Below are 14,726 nucleotides of genomic sequence, written 5' to 3'. Positions count from 1 at the left end.
ATATGTCAATGTTATTATCAGTACAGTGATGGCGGCGCTCGGAGCTGAAGCTAGTAGTGTTATAGGATGTAAACAGTGGTTTTTAATAAGCTTCTTCTGCTCTCCGGATTCTAGGAAGGAGGTGTGGAGCTACTTTGAGCTGGATAACGGTGTAAAAAGTGATTTATCAGGGTAAATTATGCCCCGTATCTCCCAGTCTGGAGGGTGTTTGTTGGACAAACGCAAAGGTGTGCTATTCATCAAAGATAAGAACTTTTTATTTTAATCTCTGACTTAAAAATACATTGTGAGCTTGACTAGCAAGGGCCTTTGTCATTAACTGTCACAAAACAATGATGTGTGAGTTTCTGCCGCTGGTTTATTTTTAGCTGTTAGCTGGTGATCATTAGTTTTGAGTATTTTAAGCAGCGTGTCGCTGAATTCTAGGCAAAAACAGCCGAGTTTTTCCAGTCTGAGTAAACCAGGAAGCCAGTGAAGGTGCTGTCCGTCTTGGAGCTGGAAAAGAATCCAGTGTACTCCTGCATCCCCATCTGAACCCACACTTGGTCACCAGGTATGAGGTGCATCAGCGTGCCGCCAGACAGCGAGGCCGGCTTGGACCAGTTCCCGAAGAACTGGAAGTAGGAGGCCACCACGTTTCCGTTCTTCATGAGGTCGAACAGCAGGCTGGAGTGGTAGACGGTGGCGTGGACGGAGAAGTAATAGACCCCCGGGACCCTGCAGGTGAAGCGTCCTGTCTCAGGGTTATAATCGCCCTGCTCGTTCAGTACGATATTATTAAAGCGCACTGCTTCTCCCACTGCCTGCGGGGAGCTGCGGGACTCGCTCAGTTTGGCGCTAAACGCTGATTTGGGGGCCACAGCACATTCTCCAGGGGGCCCCATCTGACCCTTCTCACCTGGATCACCTCTGTCTCCTGTCAGACCCCTCTCACCTGGATGTCCTGCAGAGATTAGAAAGAGAACAATAATGAAGTGTTTATTAACCCTTTGAACTCTAGGTTGTTTTGGTGTGTTATTTATTCTTTGTTTTTGTCAGTTCCTCTTTCAGGTGTTATAACACAGTAATTATATCAGACAGACACATGCCCTGATCTCTTTTACTCCAGAAGACATACGGCTGCTCAAAAATATAATCATTTAAAATGTAAAAGGAAGCAGAATTGTTATATTTTCCTGGAACTGATCATGTTTTGCTAACAATTTTACCAAACGCCTGTTTTTTCTTTGTTTGTTTTTTTTACTTATTTTTGAATGTATAGACTTTAAATATATTCACACCTAAGATATAATCTTTTCAAAAATGGTTAGACTAGAGTGTTTATAAGTAGAAAGCATAAGAATATTGATGATTTGAGTTCATTACATGTCTTATTAATTATTACTTTGACAAAATACATGGAGAAACAGCATCAGGCGGAGTTATTTATTTTTCTTGGTAAACAATAATCACACCTCTAGGATACATGTAGATACTAAAAACCTGACACTCAGAGCAGCCTATGCCTTTCAGTATTTTAATCAGATATACAAATCAGATATAGATCAATAATATTCCAACTAATAACAAAACTAATTTATAAAACTATATATATTTATTTTCAGCTGCTTATAATAACAAATATTATAATACAGAGTTATTCCACAAAAAAAAAAAGTTATACCAACAAGATAAATAAAAGCAAAACTGAAAGCAAAGACAGGTAGCAAAAACACACTAAACTAAACTGGAAAGCTAATTAACAAAGAAAAGAACAAAGACTGATCAAATCTAAGACAACACTAATACTGGGATCAACAACAAACCTGACACACAAACACGGCATAGTAGCACACAAAAGACTCAACACTAAACACTGACACAAAGGGGCTCAAATACACAAGGAGGTGAGGAACACCTGGTTCCGGTAACGAGGGGGCGGAGCCACAAGCAAGACACAAGGAGACAACAACAATGGCTAAGGTGGGGCTAGGGCAGACATCATAATGTAATGTAATGGAATGTAACGCGATGTAATGTAATGTAATGATACGTAACATGAAAAGTGGAAATGTGATTTGTAAATAAGTATACCTGGTTCTCCTCGTTCTCCTCTTTCACCTCTTTCTCCCACCTGTCCATCTCGCCCATCTCTTCCGTCTCTCCCCGGCTGCCCTGGGCTGCCGTTTAACCCCGAGGATCCTGGGATACCTGGGCTTCCAGTGCAGACACTGGGAATCTTATTATCGTCCAGTGGATATGAACAGTTCACCAGCAAAACAAAGAGGAGGGCGAGAGTCCAGGGCTGGAGAGGGGTCATCGCTTTCAGTCTGAGAAAGAATAATTGTGATAAAAATGTTAGTAAAACTGTTTGACTGTAGTTAGTATTATTTAGTCCTCCCTCTATGTTTGATGGGTAAGGGCACATTTTAAAACATTCTTTCTCCAAATCTCATGAAGAAACACAGCTAACAGATGCCTGGGCTGGTCTATGCAGAGTCTATGTATATATATGTCTATGTCATTATCAGTACAGTGATGGCGGCGCTCGGAGCTGAAGCTAGTAGTGTTATAGGATGTAAACAGTGGTTTTTAATAAGCTTCTTCTGCACTTTTTAAGTTATTAATGCCTCGTTTTAAATGTCAGGGCTCTCCTCTCGGATTCTAGTAAGGAGGTGTGGAGCTACTTTGAGCTGGATAACGGTGTAAAAAGTGATTTATCAGGGTAAATTATGCCCCGTATCTCCCAGTCTGAAGGGTATTTGTTGGATAAACTGTTAAAATTTCTGGATCTCTGAACGCTGTGGGAGAACGGAGGTGTGCTATTCATCAAAGATAAGAACTTTTTATCATGTTTTACTACAACAAAAGTACATTTTACACCAGAGTTCTCCTTTAATTAATAATATTATTGTAAGTATTTTTCTTAATATGTAAAAACGAACTATTTTCTGAACAGTGTATGTAGTAGAATTATAGTCTATATACAGCTCTGAAAAAATGTTTGTGATCATCCATCTTCCTCTTGATTATATTCCAGAGGTTTTCAATTTGGTAAAATCAAAGAAACTTATCATTTTTATAGGTGATAAAATCTCATTTCTAGCTCATTTGAAAGCAGAGGAAACTCAATAATGCACCATAATGACTAAAGCATAAGCTCAGCTGTATGAATGTAACTACAGACAGCGCATAAAAAATGAAATAAAAAGAGCTCAGTGTATTTTAACGGATCATTAGCTCCTGATTAATTCCTCAAATGGGTGAGTGGAAGCCTGACATAAGCGAGAAAGAATGAAGAATCACTTATTTTCACCACAGGGTACGAGTTTCTCCATCGACTGCACTGCTCACACTGATCAATATTAACTATAAAGAGCACATAGCCACGGTAGCATTAGCATTAGCATCAGTCCACCTCTAAAAAAGCTTTGTCAGCAGATGTGAGAAGTGTTTAGAGAGCGGTGGAGGTTTACTACGCTGCCTCAGGCCAGACGTTTCCCAGACGTTCATGCCTGACCGTAAATCAGCGGCTCTCTCAGCGTGTCTGCTGCTGTTTTAAACAGCTGGTTTTAAGTAAAAGTTAAGAAACTGCTGATGACTCACATTTACAAAACACAAACAGACCACCTAGGAATGCAGCAGGAGACAGTCCAGAAACCCTTTGGGATTATACTTGTATTTCTGCATAAACTGGTCATTAAATGTGTTCTGATCTTCATCTAAATCACAACAATAGACAAACACAGTCTGATTAAACTAAAACCACACAAAAAATATATGTTTGCATGATTTTATTGAACACAACATGTTAATATTCACAGTGAGGAAGAAAAGTATGTGAACTTTGTATTTAATAACTGGTTGATCCTCCTTTAGCAGCAAAAACCTCAACCAATGGTTTCCTGTAGCTGCAGATCAGACCTGCAGAACGGTCAGGAGGAATTCTGGATCATTCCTCTTCACTGAACTGTTTCAGTTCAGCTATAATATTATGGGATATCTGGTGTGAATCTCTCTCTTGAGGTCATGATGCTGCAGCATCTCAGTTGGGTTCAGGAGGTCAGGACTCTCCAGAAGGAGTATTTATTTATTTTCTTCTGTTGAAGTCGTTCGGTTGTTGATTTACTTCTATGTTGTGGGTCGTTGTTCTGTTGCATCATCCATCCTCTGTTGAGCTTCAGTTGGAGGACAGATGATCTTTAGTTTTCCTGCAAAATGTCTTGATAAACTTGGGAATTAATTTTTACGTTGATGACGGCAAAATCTGTCCAGACCCTGAGGCAGCAAAGCAAAGCAGCCCCAAACCATGATGCCCCCTCCACCATGTTTCACAGTTGGTATGAGGTTTTGATGATGGTGTGCTGTGCCTTTCTCCTCCACACATAGTGCTGTGTGTTTTCCTTTAAAACAACTATATATATTTGTAAACAAATATGTCAGCATGTGCCAGAGATTTCTGTATTCAGTCTTGAGCTGACACTCTAGGATTCTTCCTCACCTCATTGATCATTCTGTGCTGTGCTCTTGCAGTCACCTTTACAGGACTTGACTTTACCACGCCTAGAGAGAGTAGCAGCAACAGTGCTGAACTTTCTCCATTTGTAGATTGTCTGTCTTACCGTGGACACATGAACATTAAGTCTTTTAGAGATACTTTTGTAACCCTTTTATAGCTTCATGCAAGTCAACAATTCTTGAACGTAGGTCTTCTCAGAGCATGATTCACATCAAATAATGCTCCTTAAGAACAGCAAACTCAAAACTGGTGTGTTGATTTTTTTATAGGGCAGGTCAGCTTTAACCTACACATCTCATCTCACTATCCCATCACATCCTGCCTCCAATTAGCTCTTAGAAAAGTCATTAGCCTAGGGGTTTACATACTTTTCCACCCCTCACTGTGAATATTAACATGTTATGTTTATTAAAACATTGCAAACATATAAGTTATAGTATGGTTTTAGTTTAATCAGACTGTGTTTGTCTATTGTTGTGATGTAGATGAAGATCAGAACACATTTCTGTTCATCAACGGAACTGCTGTGGAGAGGGTGAGCAGCACCAAGTTCCTGGGTGTGCACGTCACAGAGGACCTCTCCTGGAGCACCAACTCAGCGTCACTGGCCAGGAAGGCAAATCAGCGTCTCTACTTTCTCCGCAAGCTGAGAAGAGCTGGAACCCCCACCCCCATCATGACCACCTTCTACAGAGGGGCCATCGAGAGCATTCTGACCAGCTGTTTCAGCGTGTGGTACGGGGCCTGCACAGCATCCTGCCGCAGGACCCTCCAGCGCATCGTGAGAGCAGCTGAGAAGATTGTTGGCACCTCTCTCCCCTCCCTTCAGGACTTGTACAGCTCCCGCCTCACACGGAAAGCCCTCCGTCTGGCAGGAGATCCCTCTCACCCACTACACAGCTTCTTCAGCCTGCTGCCATCAGGGAGGAGACTGCGGAGTCTCGGGGCGAGGACCAGCAGACTGCGAGACAGCCCCATCCATCAGGCTGTGAGGATGCTGAACTCTCTTCCTGCTCTACCCCCCATCCCAATCCTGCCCCCAGCACACACTCACTCAGCATCCTGACCCCCCCACTAATAAAGTACTGAAACTCTGCACTACAATGCACAAAGTACTGGTCCCTTCCAAACGGACTTGCACTACACAACACCTGCACTACTGATATACTTGCACTGTCAATACGCACTTTAATTCCACTTTAATTAAACTGTGAACTTTAAGGACTTACGCACCCATTCACTTTACCAGCCTTAAGCTATATACCATATACTGTATTTGCACTACTGATATTTACTATTTTTACTGTCATTCCATCTCAATCACCATCAATATTGCACTACTGTCTTACGTATGTTTATTGTGTCTTGCTGTATTGAACATATAGTGTCTCCCACTCTTTTATATTATAATTATATATCTATTTTTACTTATTTACTTATATTTATATATCTAGTCCTCCCCCACACCACTGCACCTTGTTTTTGTCTCATGTATGTCTATTTGTGTCCCTGCTGTGTTGTACACATAGTGTCTCCCATTCTCCTTTATTATATCTATTATCTGTACTTGCTGTAAAATTGGGAAGGAGAGTAACGTCATTTTAATTCTCTGTATGTCCTGTACATATGCAGTACTGACAATAAAACTACTTGACTTGACTTGACTTGACTTGACTTGATTTAATCACCAATTTATGCAGAAATACAAGTATAATCCCAAAGAGTTCACATACTTTTTCTTGCAACTGTACCTTTAATTTAAGAGAGACAGACAGAAAGCACATCTGTCTTCAGGCCTCTGGTTCCAGCAGAAGGTGGTGTTAACGGTAGAACTGGTGTTTATGTGTCTCAGGTTCAGCTGTGCTGTTCTTTGAGCCAGAGCAAATCAGAACAGGAAGTTCAGGAGGAGAGATCTGCTCCAGCACCACCATTCCAAAGCCAACAATCCCATAATTCATCAGTCTTATCTCTTAATATCTCACTCCAATATAACCATATAAAGTCAGATTGCTGTGTCTGTTTTGGCTGCTCATATTTCTAGATCTGATTCTGTAGAGTATCCAGATTTAACCCTTTCAGACCCTGCATTCATTACAATGGACATCATGCATTTTCTTTTTGTATTTTTATTTTTTTGTTGTACATAACACTGTTAACACTATAGAGCTGTTGTCCAACAAAATAGACCATGAACCAGCCAATGAACACATTTATAAACTAACACTGAAAAAACACTGGAAAACCAGTGGTACTAGAGCCATTAAGAGAAAATACCGCAATACAGCAATTCTTTATTCATTTAATTTGATTTAGAACACTTTTAATTATAGAATATTTTAGTAAACTGGATGTATTTGCTATATAGATTTTACAGTACAATTTTAGAGTCTTCTTTTCTGAGCATTACAGAAAAAAAAACACCATTCTTATTTTTTTCCATCACTGGAAATAATTCAGGTCTGAAAGACTTGTATTTAATCTTTGTAGTCTATTAAAAATACTGAAATACTTACAGCTAATGTATATACTACAGTGCCGAATTAATCAGTCTACTTAGGCTTTGGTAGAGCTCAGTAACACTAAGATAAATAACTGATCAGCACAGTGATGCAAAAACACAAAAACACCAACAGTATTACTAGATCCATTAAAGCAAAGTAACAGCTAATTTTGACTAATTTAATGTGATTTAGAACACTTTTTAATCAGGTTTCTTTTTTTACTGTTTAGGGATGGTTTGTGAAATAAAATGATCAATATGAAATATTACAAAAATATTTCAGACAGGATTCCAATGCAATGAAAATAAAGAATATTTTACAAATATTAAATAATAGAACTTCTTTTCTGTGCATTACGGACAAAAAACTGCATTTTGATTTTTTCCCCATCACTGGAGATAATTTAGGTCTAAAAGGGTTAAACCAAATTAGCACAGGCAATTTAATTGACATATAGGCAACAACACATTGATGTATTTAATCTTTGTAGTCTTTTAAAAATGAAATGCTGAAAGCTAATACATGTTACGGTGCATAAGAGACCAGAGTTGTTAAATTGTTAAGTTTTAATTTATCAGTCAACTCATGCTTTAGTAGAGCTCAGTAACACTGATTAATAACTAACTAATCAGGGTGATTATAAGTCTATATATTAAAGATATCGAAGCTACAAATAATGTAACTTGGACTGAATACAGATGCTACTTTCTATTAAATTCCAAATCTATGTATGATAGATTGATCTGAGAAACTTCTGATTCCAAATACTGCCAAGATAAAGAGCAAATAGCAAAACTTACCAATAAGTTATTCACAGCTTTGCAGGATTGACGGTTTCTGAGCAGAGAAAGTGAAAACAACAGAGACAGACTCCTGTTTTCCGTCCTACAGCAGAGAATCTGGGAAAAACTGAGCTGTACCAGACTGCAGAGGAAATGCAATAGAAGTCAATTAGAGAGAGAGTGAAGGAGAGAGAGAGAGAGGGTGGGAGAGAGAGAGAGGGAGAGAGAGAGTGAAAGAGACAGAGAGAGAGAGAGAGAGAGGGAGGGAGGGATAGAGAGAGAGAGGGAAGGATAGAGAGAGAGAGAGAGGGAGGGAGGGAGGGATAGAGAGAGAGAGGGAAGGATAGAGAGAGAGAGAGAGAGAGAGAGAGAGAGAGGGAGGGAGGGATAGAGAGAGAGCGAAAGAGAGAGAGACAGAGAGAGCGAAAGAGAGAGAGACAGAGAGAAAGAGAGAGCGAGAGAGAGGCTGGGAGGCAGTGAGAGAAGGATAGAGAGAGAGAGAGAGAGAGAGAGAGAGAGAGGGAGGGATAGAGAGAGAGAGTGAAAGAGAGAGAGACAGAGAGAGAGAGCGAGAGAGGGAGAGAGAGAGAGGGAGAGAGAGAGGGAGGGTGGGAGGCAGTGAGAGAAGGATAGAGAGAGAGAGACAGAGGGAATGAGGGATAGAGAGGGAGAGTGAAAGAGAGAGAGACAGAGAGAGAGAGAGGGAGAGAGAGAGCGAGAGGGAGAAAGAGAGAGAAAGAGAGGGAGGGAGGGATAGAGAGAGAGAGGGAGCGTCCAAGGGCCGGAGACAGAATGTTTGAAGCAGGTCCAGTAACTGGTGGGAGAGAAACACTGTATGATACAGTAGATGTGGATCAGAACGGCTCCAAATATGTGAATAATTAGTCTGAGGTTCTGAAGTTAACGATGCTGACTCTGTTTAATGGAGGAGGAGAATTCACCAGAACAAAAACCACACTGGGATCAGAGCTCTGTGGTCATGTGGGAAATTTTCATTTGGGTGTTTGAAGCTTAGATCATTTAGATATTTTACATTTGGGATAATTTGAGTTGTGCATACTCAGTTTAATGTGGGGGTTTACAGCTGGGATCATTTAGGGCTCCTATTGTTTTAGGGACACTTAAAAAATTCAGCATTTTGGCCCTTTGCAGTTTATTTCTAGATCTGCTTCAGTAGATTTTTCAGATTCATCCCTTTCAGACCCTACATTCACTACAATGGACATCATGTATTTTCTTTATTTATTTTTTTTGTTGTACATAACACTATTAACACTATTTGAGAACCAATGAACACATTTTTAAACTAATGAAACAGTAGCTTGGTCCCATTCACTGGGAAAACACTGGAAAACCAGTAGTACTAGAGCCATTAAAGGAAAGTACCAGCTATTTTGTACTAATTTAATTTGATTTAGAACATTTTTAATCATAGAATATTTTAGTTAACTTTTAGTTAATTTCTCCCAAATTCAAAATAAAAAAATATTCTCATTTAGAGCATTTATTTACAGAAAATGAGAAATGACTGAAATAACAAAAAAGATGCAGAGCTTTCAGACCTCAAATAATGCAAAGAAAACAAGTTCATATTCATAAAGTTTTAAGAGTTCAGAAATAATCAATATTTGGTGGAATCATCCTGGTTGGTTTTTAATCACAGTTTTTTTCATGCATCTTGGCATCATGTTCTCCTCCACCAGTCTTACACACTGCTTTTGGATAACTTTATGCTGCTTTACTCCTGGTGCAAAAATTCAAGCAGTTCAGTTTGGTGGTTTGATGGTTTGTGATCATCCATCTTCCTCTTGATTATATTCCAGAGGTTTTTAATTTGGTAAAATCAAAGAAACTCATCATTTTAGGTGCTCTCTTATTTTTATCCAGTGCTCCGGAGGGAACATGGAACAGATTCAGAGTGCAGTGTGGGTAAACTGGAGCTGTTTAGATGAGTCTCAGCACGCTGCTGTTCCAGCAGAGAATAAAGCTTTTTACTGGCTGGATAAAAACAGCCCTGTTAAAACAGAGACTCTGACTTTTAACTTTTACTCTTCAGGAGCTCTGCTGTACTGAAAATAAAAACAGCTTCAGAACTTCAGACAGAGACACCTGGAGCCAAGACCTTCCCAGAATACCCTGAATAAACCATAACACTGCTCAGCCTGAGGACCTGAGGACCAATACAGCAGTGCAGAATAAAGGTGTGCAGGTAGACAGGTACACCTGTATATAACATTCAGATCAATTAATGATCCGTGTCTCCATTAAACTAATTAATCACACTGAGACTCATTAAAAATGCAGACTTTCTATTAGAGCTCACAGACATCAAACACGACCTTTAACTACAAAGAGTCCATTATGTCATATCTTCTGGAAAGTTCACAGGTAATAAGAGTTCATAGGTAATAACAGTCCACAGGTAATAACAGTCCACAGGTAATACCTACAAAGAGTCCAAGATGTCATATATCTTTTGAAAGTTTACAAGTAATAACAGTCCACAGGTGATTATAGTCAACAGGTTATAACATCTTCTTGAAAGTTCACATGTGATACCAGTCCACAGGTAATTACAATCCACATGTCATACCCACAAAGAGTCCAAGATGACATAAATCTTCTTTAAAGTTCACAGGTGATAACAGTCCACAGGTGATAACTACACAGAGTCCAAGATGTCCTTTATCTTCTTGACAGTTTACAGGTAATAACATTCCACTGCTGATAACAGTCCACAGTTAATAACAGCAAAGAGTCCAAGATGTCATATCTTCTAAAAAGTTTACAGGTGATATCAGTCCACAGGTAATAACAGTCCTCGAATGATAACAGTCCACATGTAATAACAGTCCACAGGTAATTACAGTCCACGAATGATAACAGTCCACAGGTAATAACAGTCCACAGGTAATAACAGTCCACGAATGATAACAGTCCACATGTAATAACAGTCCACAGGTAATAACAGTCCACAGGTAATAACAGTCCACGAATGATAACAGTCCACAGGTAATAACAGTCCACGAATGATAACAGTCCACAGGTAATAACAGTCCACGAATGATAACAGTCCACAGGTAATAACAGTCCATAGGTGACAATAGTCCACAGGTTATAACAGTCCACAGGTTATAACAACGCACAGGTAATAAAAGGGGCCACATGTGATAATAGTCCACAGGTGATAACAGGCCATAGGCAATAACTACAAAGAGTCCAAGATGTCATATATCTTTTTGAAAGTTCACAGGAAATAACAGTCCACTGCTGATAATCGTCCACAGGTAATAACAGCCACAGGTGATAGCTACAAAGAGACCATGATGTCATATTTTCTGGAACGTGCACAGGTGATCACAGTCCACTTAATAATTCCAGATCAGTAACAGGTATCAACTCAAATTCTGCAGGTTTGAAAATAGGCGTAAAAAATAAAAACAACATAATGATGTTATGTAATAACAAAAGTTTGGGAGAAGGACCACGCCCGAACTCTACGTTCTAACTCCACCCCGTATCAATCAACCGTCCTATAAATACCTCCCCTAACTAACTATCTCTCGTGACGAAAACTTCGCAACCCACCTCCTCCCCAACAACCCCCTTTTTTCTACTCTTCCACTTCTCATTAAATAAAAAGGGGGGGCTATAACTGCACGCTTCTTCAGCACGCAGTTCAGAACTCCAGCCCAAATTTCCCCGAGTTCCCTCCCCTTTTTCTTCCTTTTCTATTTCTATAAGGCGTGGTCCGCACTTAGCAAAATGAAACTAAAGGTTTGGAGGACATGAATTTAAAATGTAAAGATTATAAAATATAGTTCAGGAAAGAGACAATTTTTATGATTTTATTCATTATATTTTGACAGATTTACTTAAATAATTTTGTTATATTTTCATTATAATTACAATTCTGCTTTTCAGTAATGTTTCTCATCAAACATAAAAGTTTTTTATGTAATTCTTGAATAGAAATCCTCATGATTTAGTGATGTAATTTCTGGCAGACCATTGAGAAAAATCCTGGGGTTAATGAAGTAAACTCTTCTGTATGTCAGGAGGAAAATGTTGCTCTTTTGTTTATTAAACAGCAGCGTTTAGAGAATCACTGAGTCACTCTGATTAAAACGTTCTTCTAATGTTTATAGACAGATCCAAACCATCATAATACTGAAACTCAGACCACAAACTGGATCAGAACAGATTCCTGCGTGATGTGATCATGAAGAAGATCGTATGAGAGCTTCACAGTCTGGAAACGAGGTGAGCTCCTGCTCTCAGTGCTGGATGCTGGATTTCTAGGAATATCATGCGCTAAGTGAATATTACAAGTTTAAACATGGCGACAAAAACAAAATACAGGGTTCATGCACTTTTTAACCAATAAATTTCCATGAATTTTCATGATTTTCTATGTCTTCACAGCAAAATTGACCATCCAATCTTTAAAACATCATTACGGACATGGACAATAAAACCAAAAATCAACTAAAACCATATTATGATAGAAAAAAAAACATTTCTTTAAGCAATGTCGACACAATCTTCAATAATGATAACAATAATTAATATAATGCTCCATTGTTTGGGCTTTAAATTACATAACTAACTCACAAACTTAAATCTACTTAAGTTTAAAGAGGTTTCATGAAAAAAACACTCAAAGCACAATCTAATGCTTTTATGTTGTATTTAATTATAGCTTAATCACAACAGAAATATAGTTAAGTTGCTAAAATAGTATATTTAGTTACGTACTTGTTAATGTTAAGTATATTTAAATATATTTCTCTTTTACAAGATAACTTTACATTTGAAGCTCCAATTTAAATACAGTTCTTAAACCTAGTGCACTTTTTTTTTTTTGTTTGTTTTTTGTTCTTTTTAAATGTGTGACCTGTGAATGTTAGAATTTGTAGTTGGGTTTTAATGCATTCCTAATAGTAAGTTTTGGCCACCATAGTTTTGTTTGGATGCTTAACATAAGTTTATGCTATTGCACTTTAATATGACAATAAAATTAATGTTGGAAAAGAGTTAACCTTACACAAAAAAGTGGAATATAAGCAACAATGTCTACTTCCATTTTTATATATATATATATATATATATATATATATATATATATATATATATATATATATATATATATATATATATATATATAACAACTGTCTTAGTGGCACTTCTAAAACATCACTCTTTTTTCCCTAATTTTTATCCCATTTTCTCCCCAATTTATCACTAGTGATGCTCCAACACCAGGAGGGTTAAGAAGACCAGCACACGCCTCCTCCGACACATGTGAAGTCAGACTCTGCCTCTTTTTGAACTTCTTTTTGCCGAGTAGCATCACAGCAGCGCTAACGCTCGGAGGAAAGCGCAGCGGAACTTGGTTCTGATACATCAGCTCACAGACGCAGCCTTGTGCTGATCCACATCACCCTAGGAGTGATGAGAAGGGGAAAGCGAGAGCGCCATCTACTGTACTCTACCCACCCAGAGAGAGAAAGACCAACTGTGTGTGCTCTCTCGGGGCTCCGGCAGCTGATGGCAAGCTGCATGACTGGGATTCGAACCAGCGATCTCCTGATCATAGTGGCAGTGCTTTAAACAGCTTGACCACTCGGAGCCTCCACCAAGAATGTGTTTTATAATCAATTTAGTTTTGGTTAAATAGAGAGAATTCTGATGATCCCTCTAAAGAGTTGTTATTACAGCAATTCTACACAGTAAATTCTCCTCTAATTCACTGTAATCAGCAGTTATAGAGGCTCAGTGTAATCTGAGGGGTCAGATAGAGGAAGACCGTGTGGGCTGAGTGTGGTCGACCGTCATGTTCACAGATGGATCCACTTATGCTGCCTGACTGCTGAATTTCCCTCTCCTTTTTTATGAGACGTCTCTTTCTGTGAGGCTAACAATACCCCCAGCTCCTTCTAAATAACATCGTTTAGCTTTTAATCAAAGGGGACGGGGGCTTCCTGTTGGGTTTAAAGCCTTAAAAGGAATGGAAAACTATTGTAAACCATCATTCATAATCAATAAAAGTAAATCTTTGATGGGCATCACAATGAAATGAGTGTTTGTGTTTAGAATGCAGACTTGAAGCTTTCAGAATGACTAAATATTTACTAACAAAGCATCTGAACAAAACCCAGCATCTGGTTTTGAGAAGAGCTCAATACGTATAACTGTCACATTTTGGGACAGTATATTGGTCAAAATAAAACTTCCTTCAGAATGTCGCATTTTGCTTGAAATAATTGCGATAACCGATATTAAAACCACTTATTATGCCACTGATATAAATATATTATACATATATACTTTCTATACTTTTCATATTTACTTTCTGGACTTGGACTAGCAATTAGTGTGAAAATGTCTTTACTTTAAAATGTTTAAAATGATTTTGAAATTAAATGAGTGTTTGTGTTTAGAATGCAGACTTGAAGCCTTTAGAATGCCTAAACATTTACTAACAAAGCATCTGAAAAAGAGCGGTTTTGAGGAAGATCTGTCAATTTTTGAGACAATATACTGTCCAAAATAAAACTTCACAAAGGCAGAAAGAGGAAAATTAAGAGATCCGCACTGTAGCTCCTCAAGAATGTCATATTTTGCTTAAAATAATTAACATAAACCATATAATTGCCAATTTAAAACCACAGATTATGCCACTGATATAATCAAATATATTATACATATATACGAACCCCCCTTTTTAATGAGCTGCGTGCACAAATCAAAAATTAATATATATATTTTTACTTTCTGGACTTGGACTAGCAATTAGTATTAAAATGCCTTTACTTTAAAACATTTAAAATGGTTTAAAGCCTTAAAAGGAGTGAAAAACTACTGTAAACCATCATTTATAATCTAGAAAAGTGATTCTTTGATGGGCATCACATTGAAATGAGTGTTTGTGTTTAGAACGCA

The 14,726-nt window shown here is 38.3% G+C and overlaps 2 protein-coding genes across 2 annotated transcripts in view; one reads left to right on the top strand and one right to left on the bottom strand.

Annotated features, from left to right (window-relative positions):
- Positions 1-14,726, top strand: part of grik4 (glutamate receptor, ionotropic, kainate 4) — a 1,128,391-nt gene that overhangs the window by 1,064,001 nt on the left and 49,664 nt on the right. The gene's annotated exons all lie outside the window — the stretch shown is intronic.
- c1qtnf5 (C1q and TNF related 5) lies at positions 339-8,007 on the bottom strand. The gene is made up of 3 exons (XM_022675250.2): positions 7,800-8,007; positions 2,074-2,309; positions 339-943 (listed from the first exon to the last, which is right to left on the bottom strand). The coding sequence occupies exons 2-3, from the start codon at positions 2,297-2,299 to the stop codon at positions 423-425; spliced, it is 747 nt and encodes a 248-aa protein (XP_022530971.2). The 5' UTR covers positions 2,300-2,309; positions 7,800-8,007; the 3' UTR covers positions 339-422.

Source organism: Astyanax mexicanus, chromosome 18 (assembly GCF_023375975.1).
Source record: "Astyanax mexicanus isolate ESR-SI-001 chromosome 18, AstMex3_surface, whole genome shotgun sequence".
NCBI lineage: Eukaryota > Metazoa > Chordata > Actinopteri > Characiformes > Acestrorhamphidae > Astyanax > Astyanax mexicanus.
This window is presented reverse-complemented; position numbering and strand designations above follow the sequence as displayed.

Bases quoted from the DNA above. Each gene is read 5' to 3' on its own strand.
- c1qtnf5 (XM_022675250.2), bottom strand. From the start codon at position 2,299: ATGACCCCTCTCCAGCCCTGGACTCTCGCCCTCCTCTTTGTTTTGCTG. The intron at 944-2,073 runs GTATACTTATTT...TAATCTCTGCAG, and splicing joins AGGAGAACGAGGAGAACCAG to GACATCCAGGTGAGAGGGGT.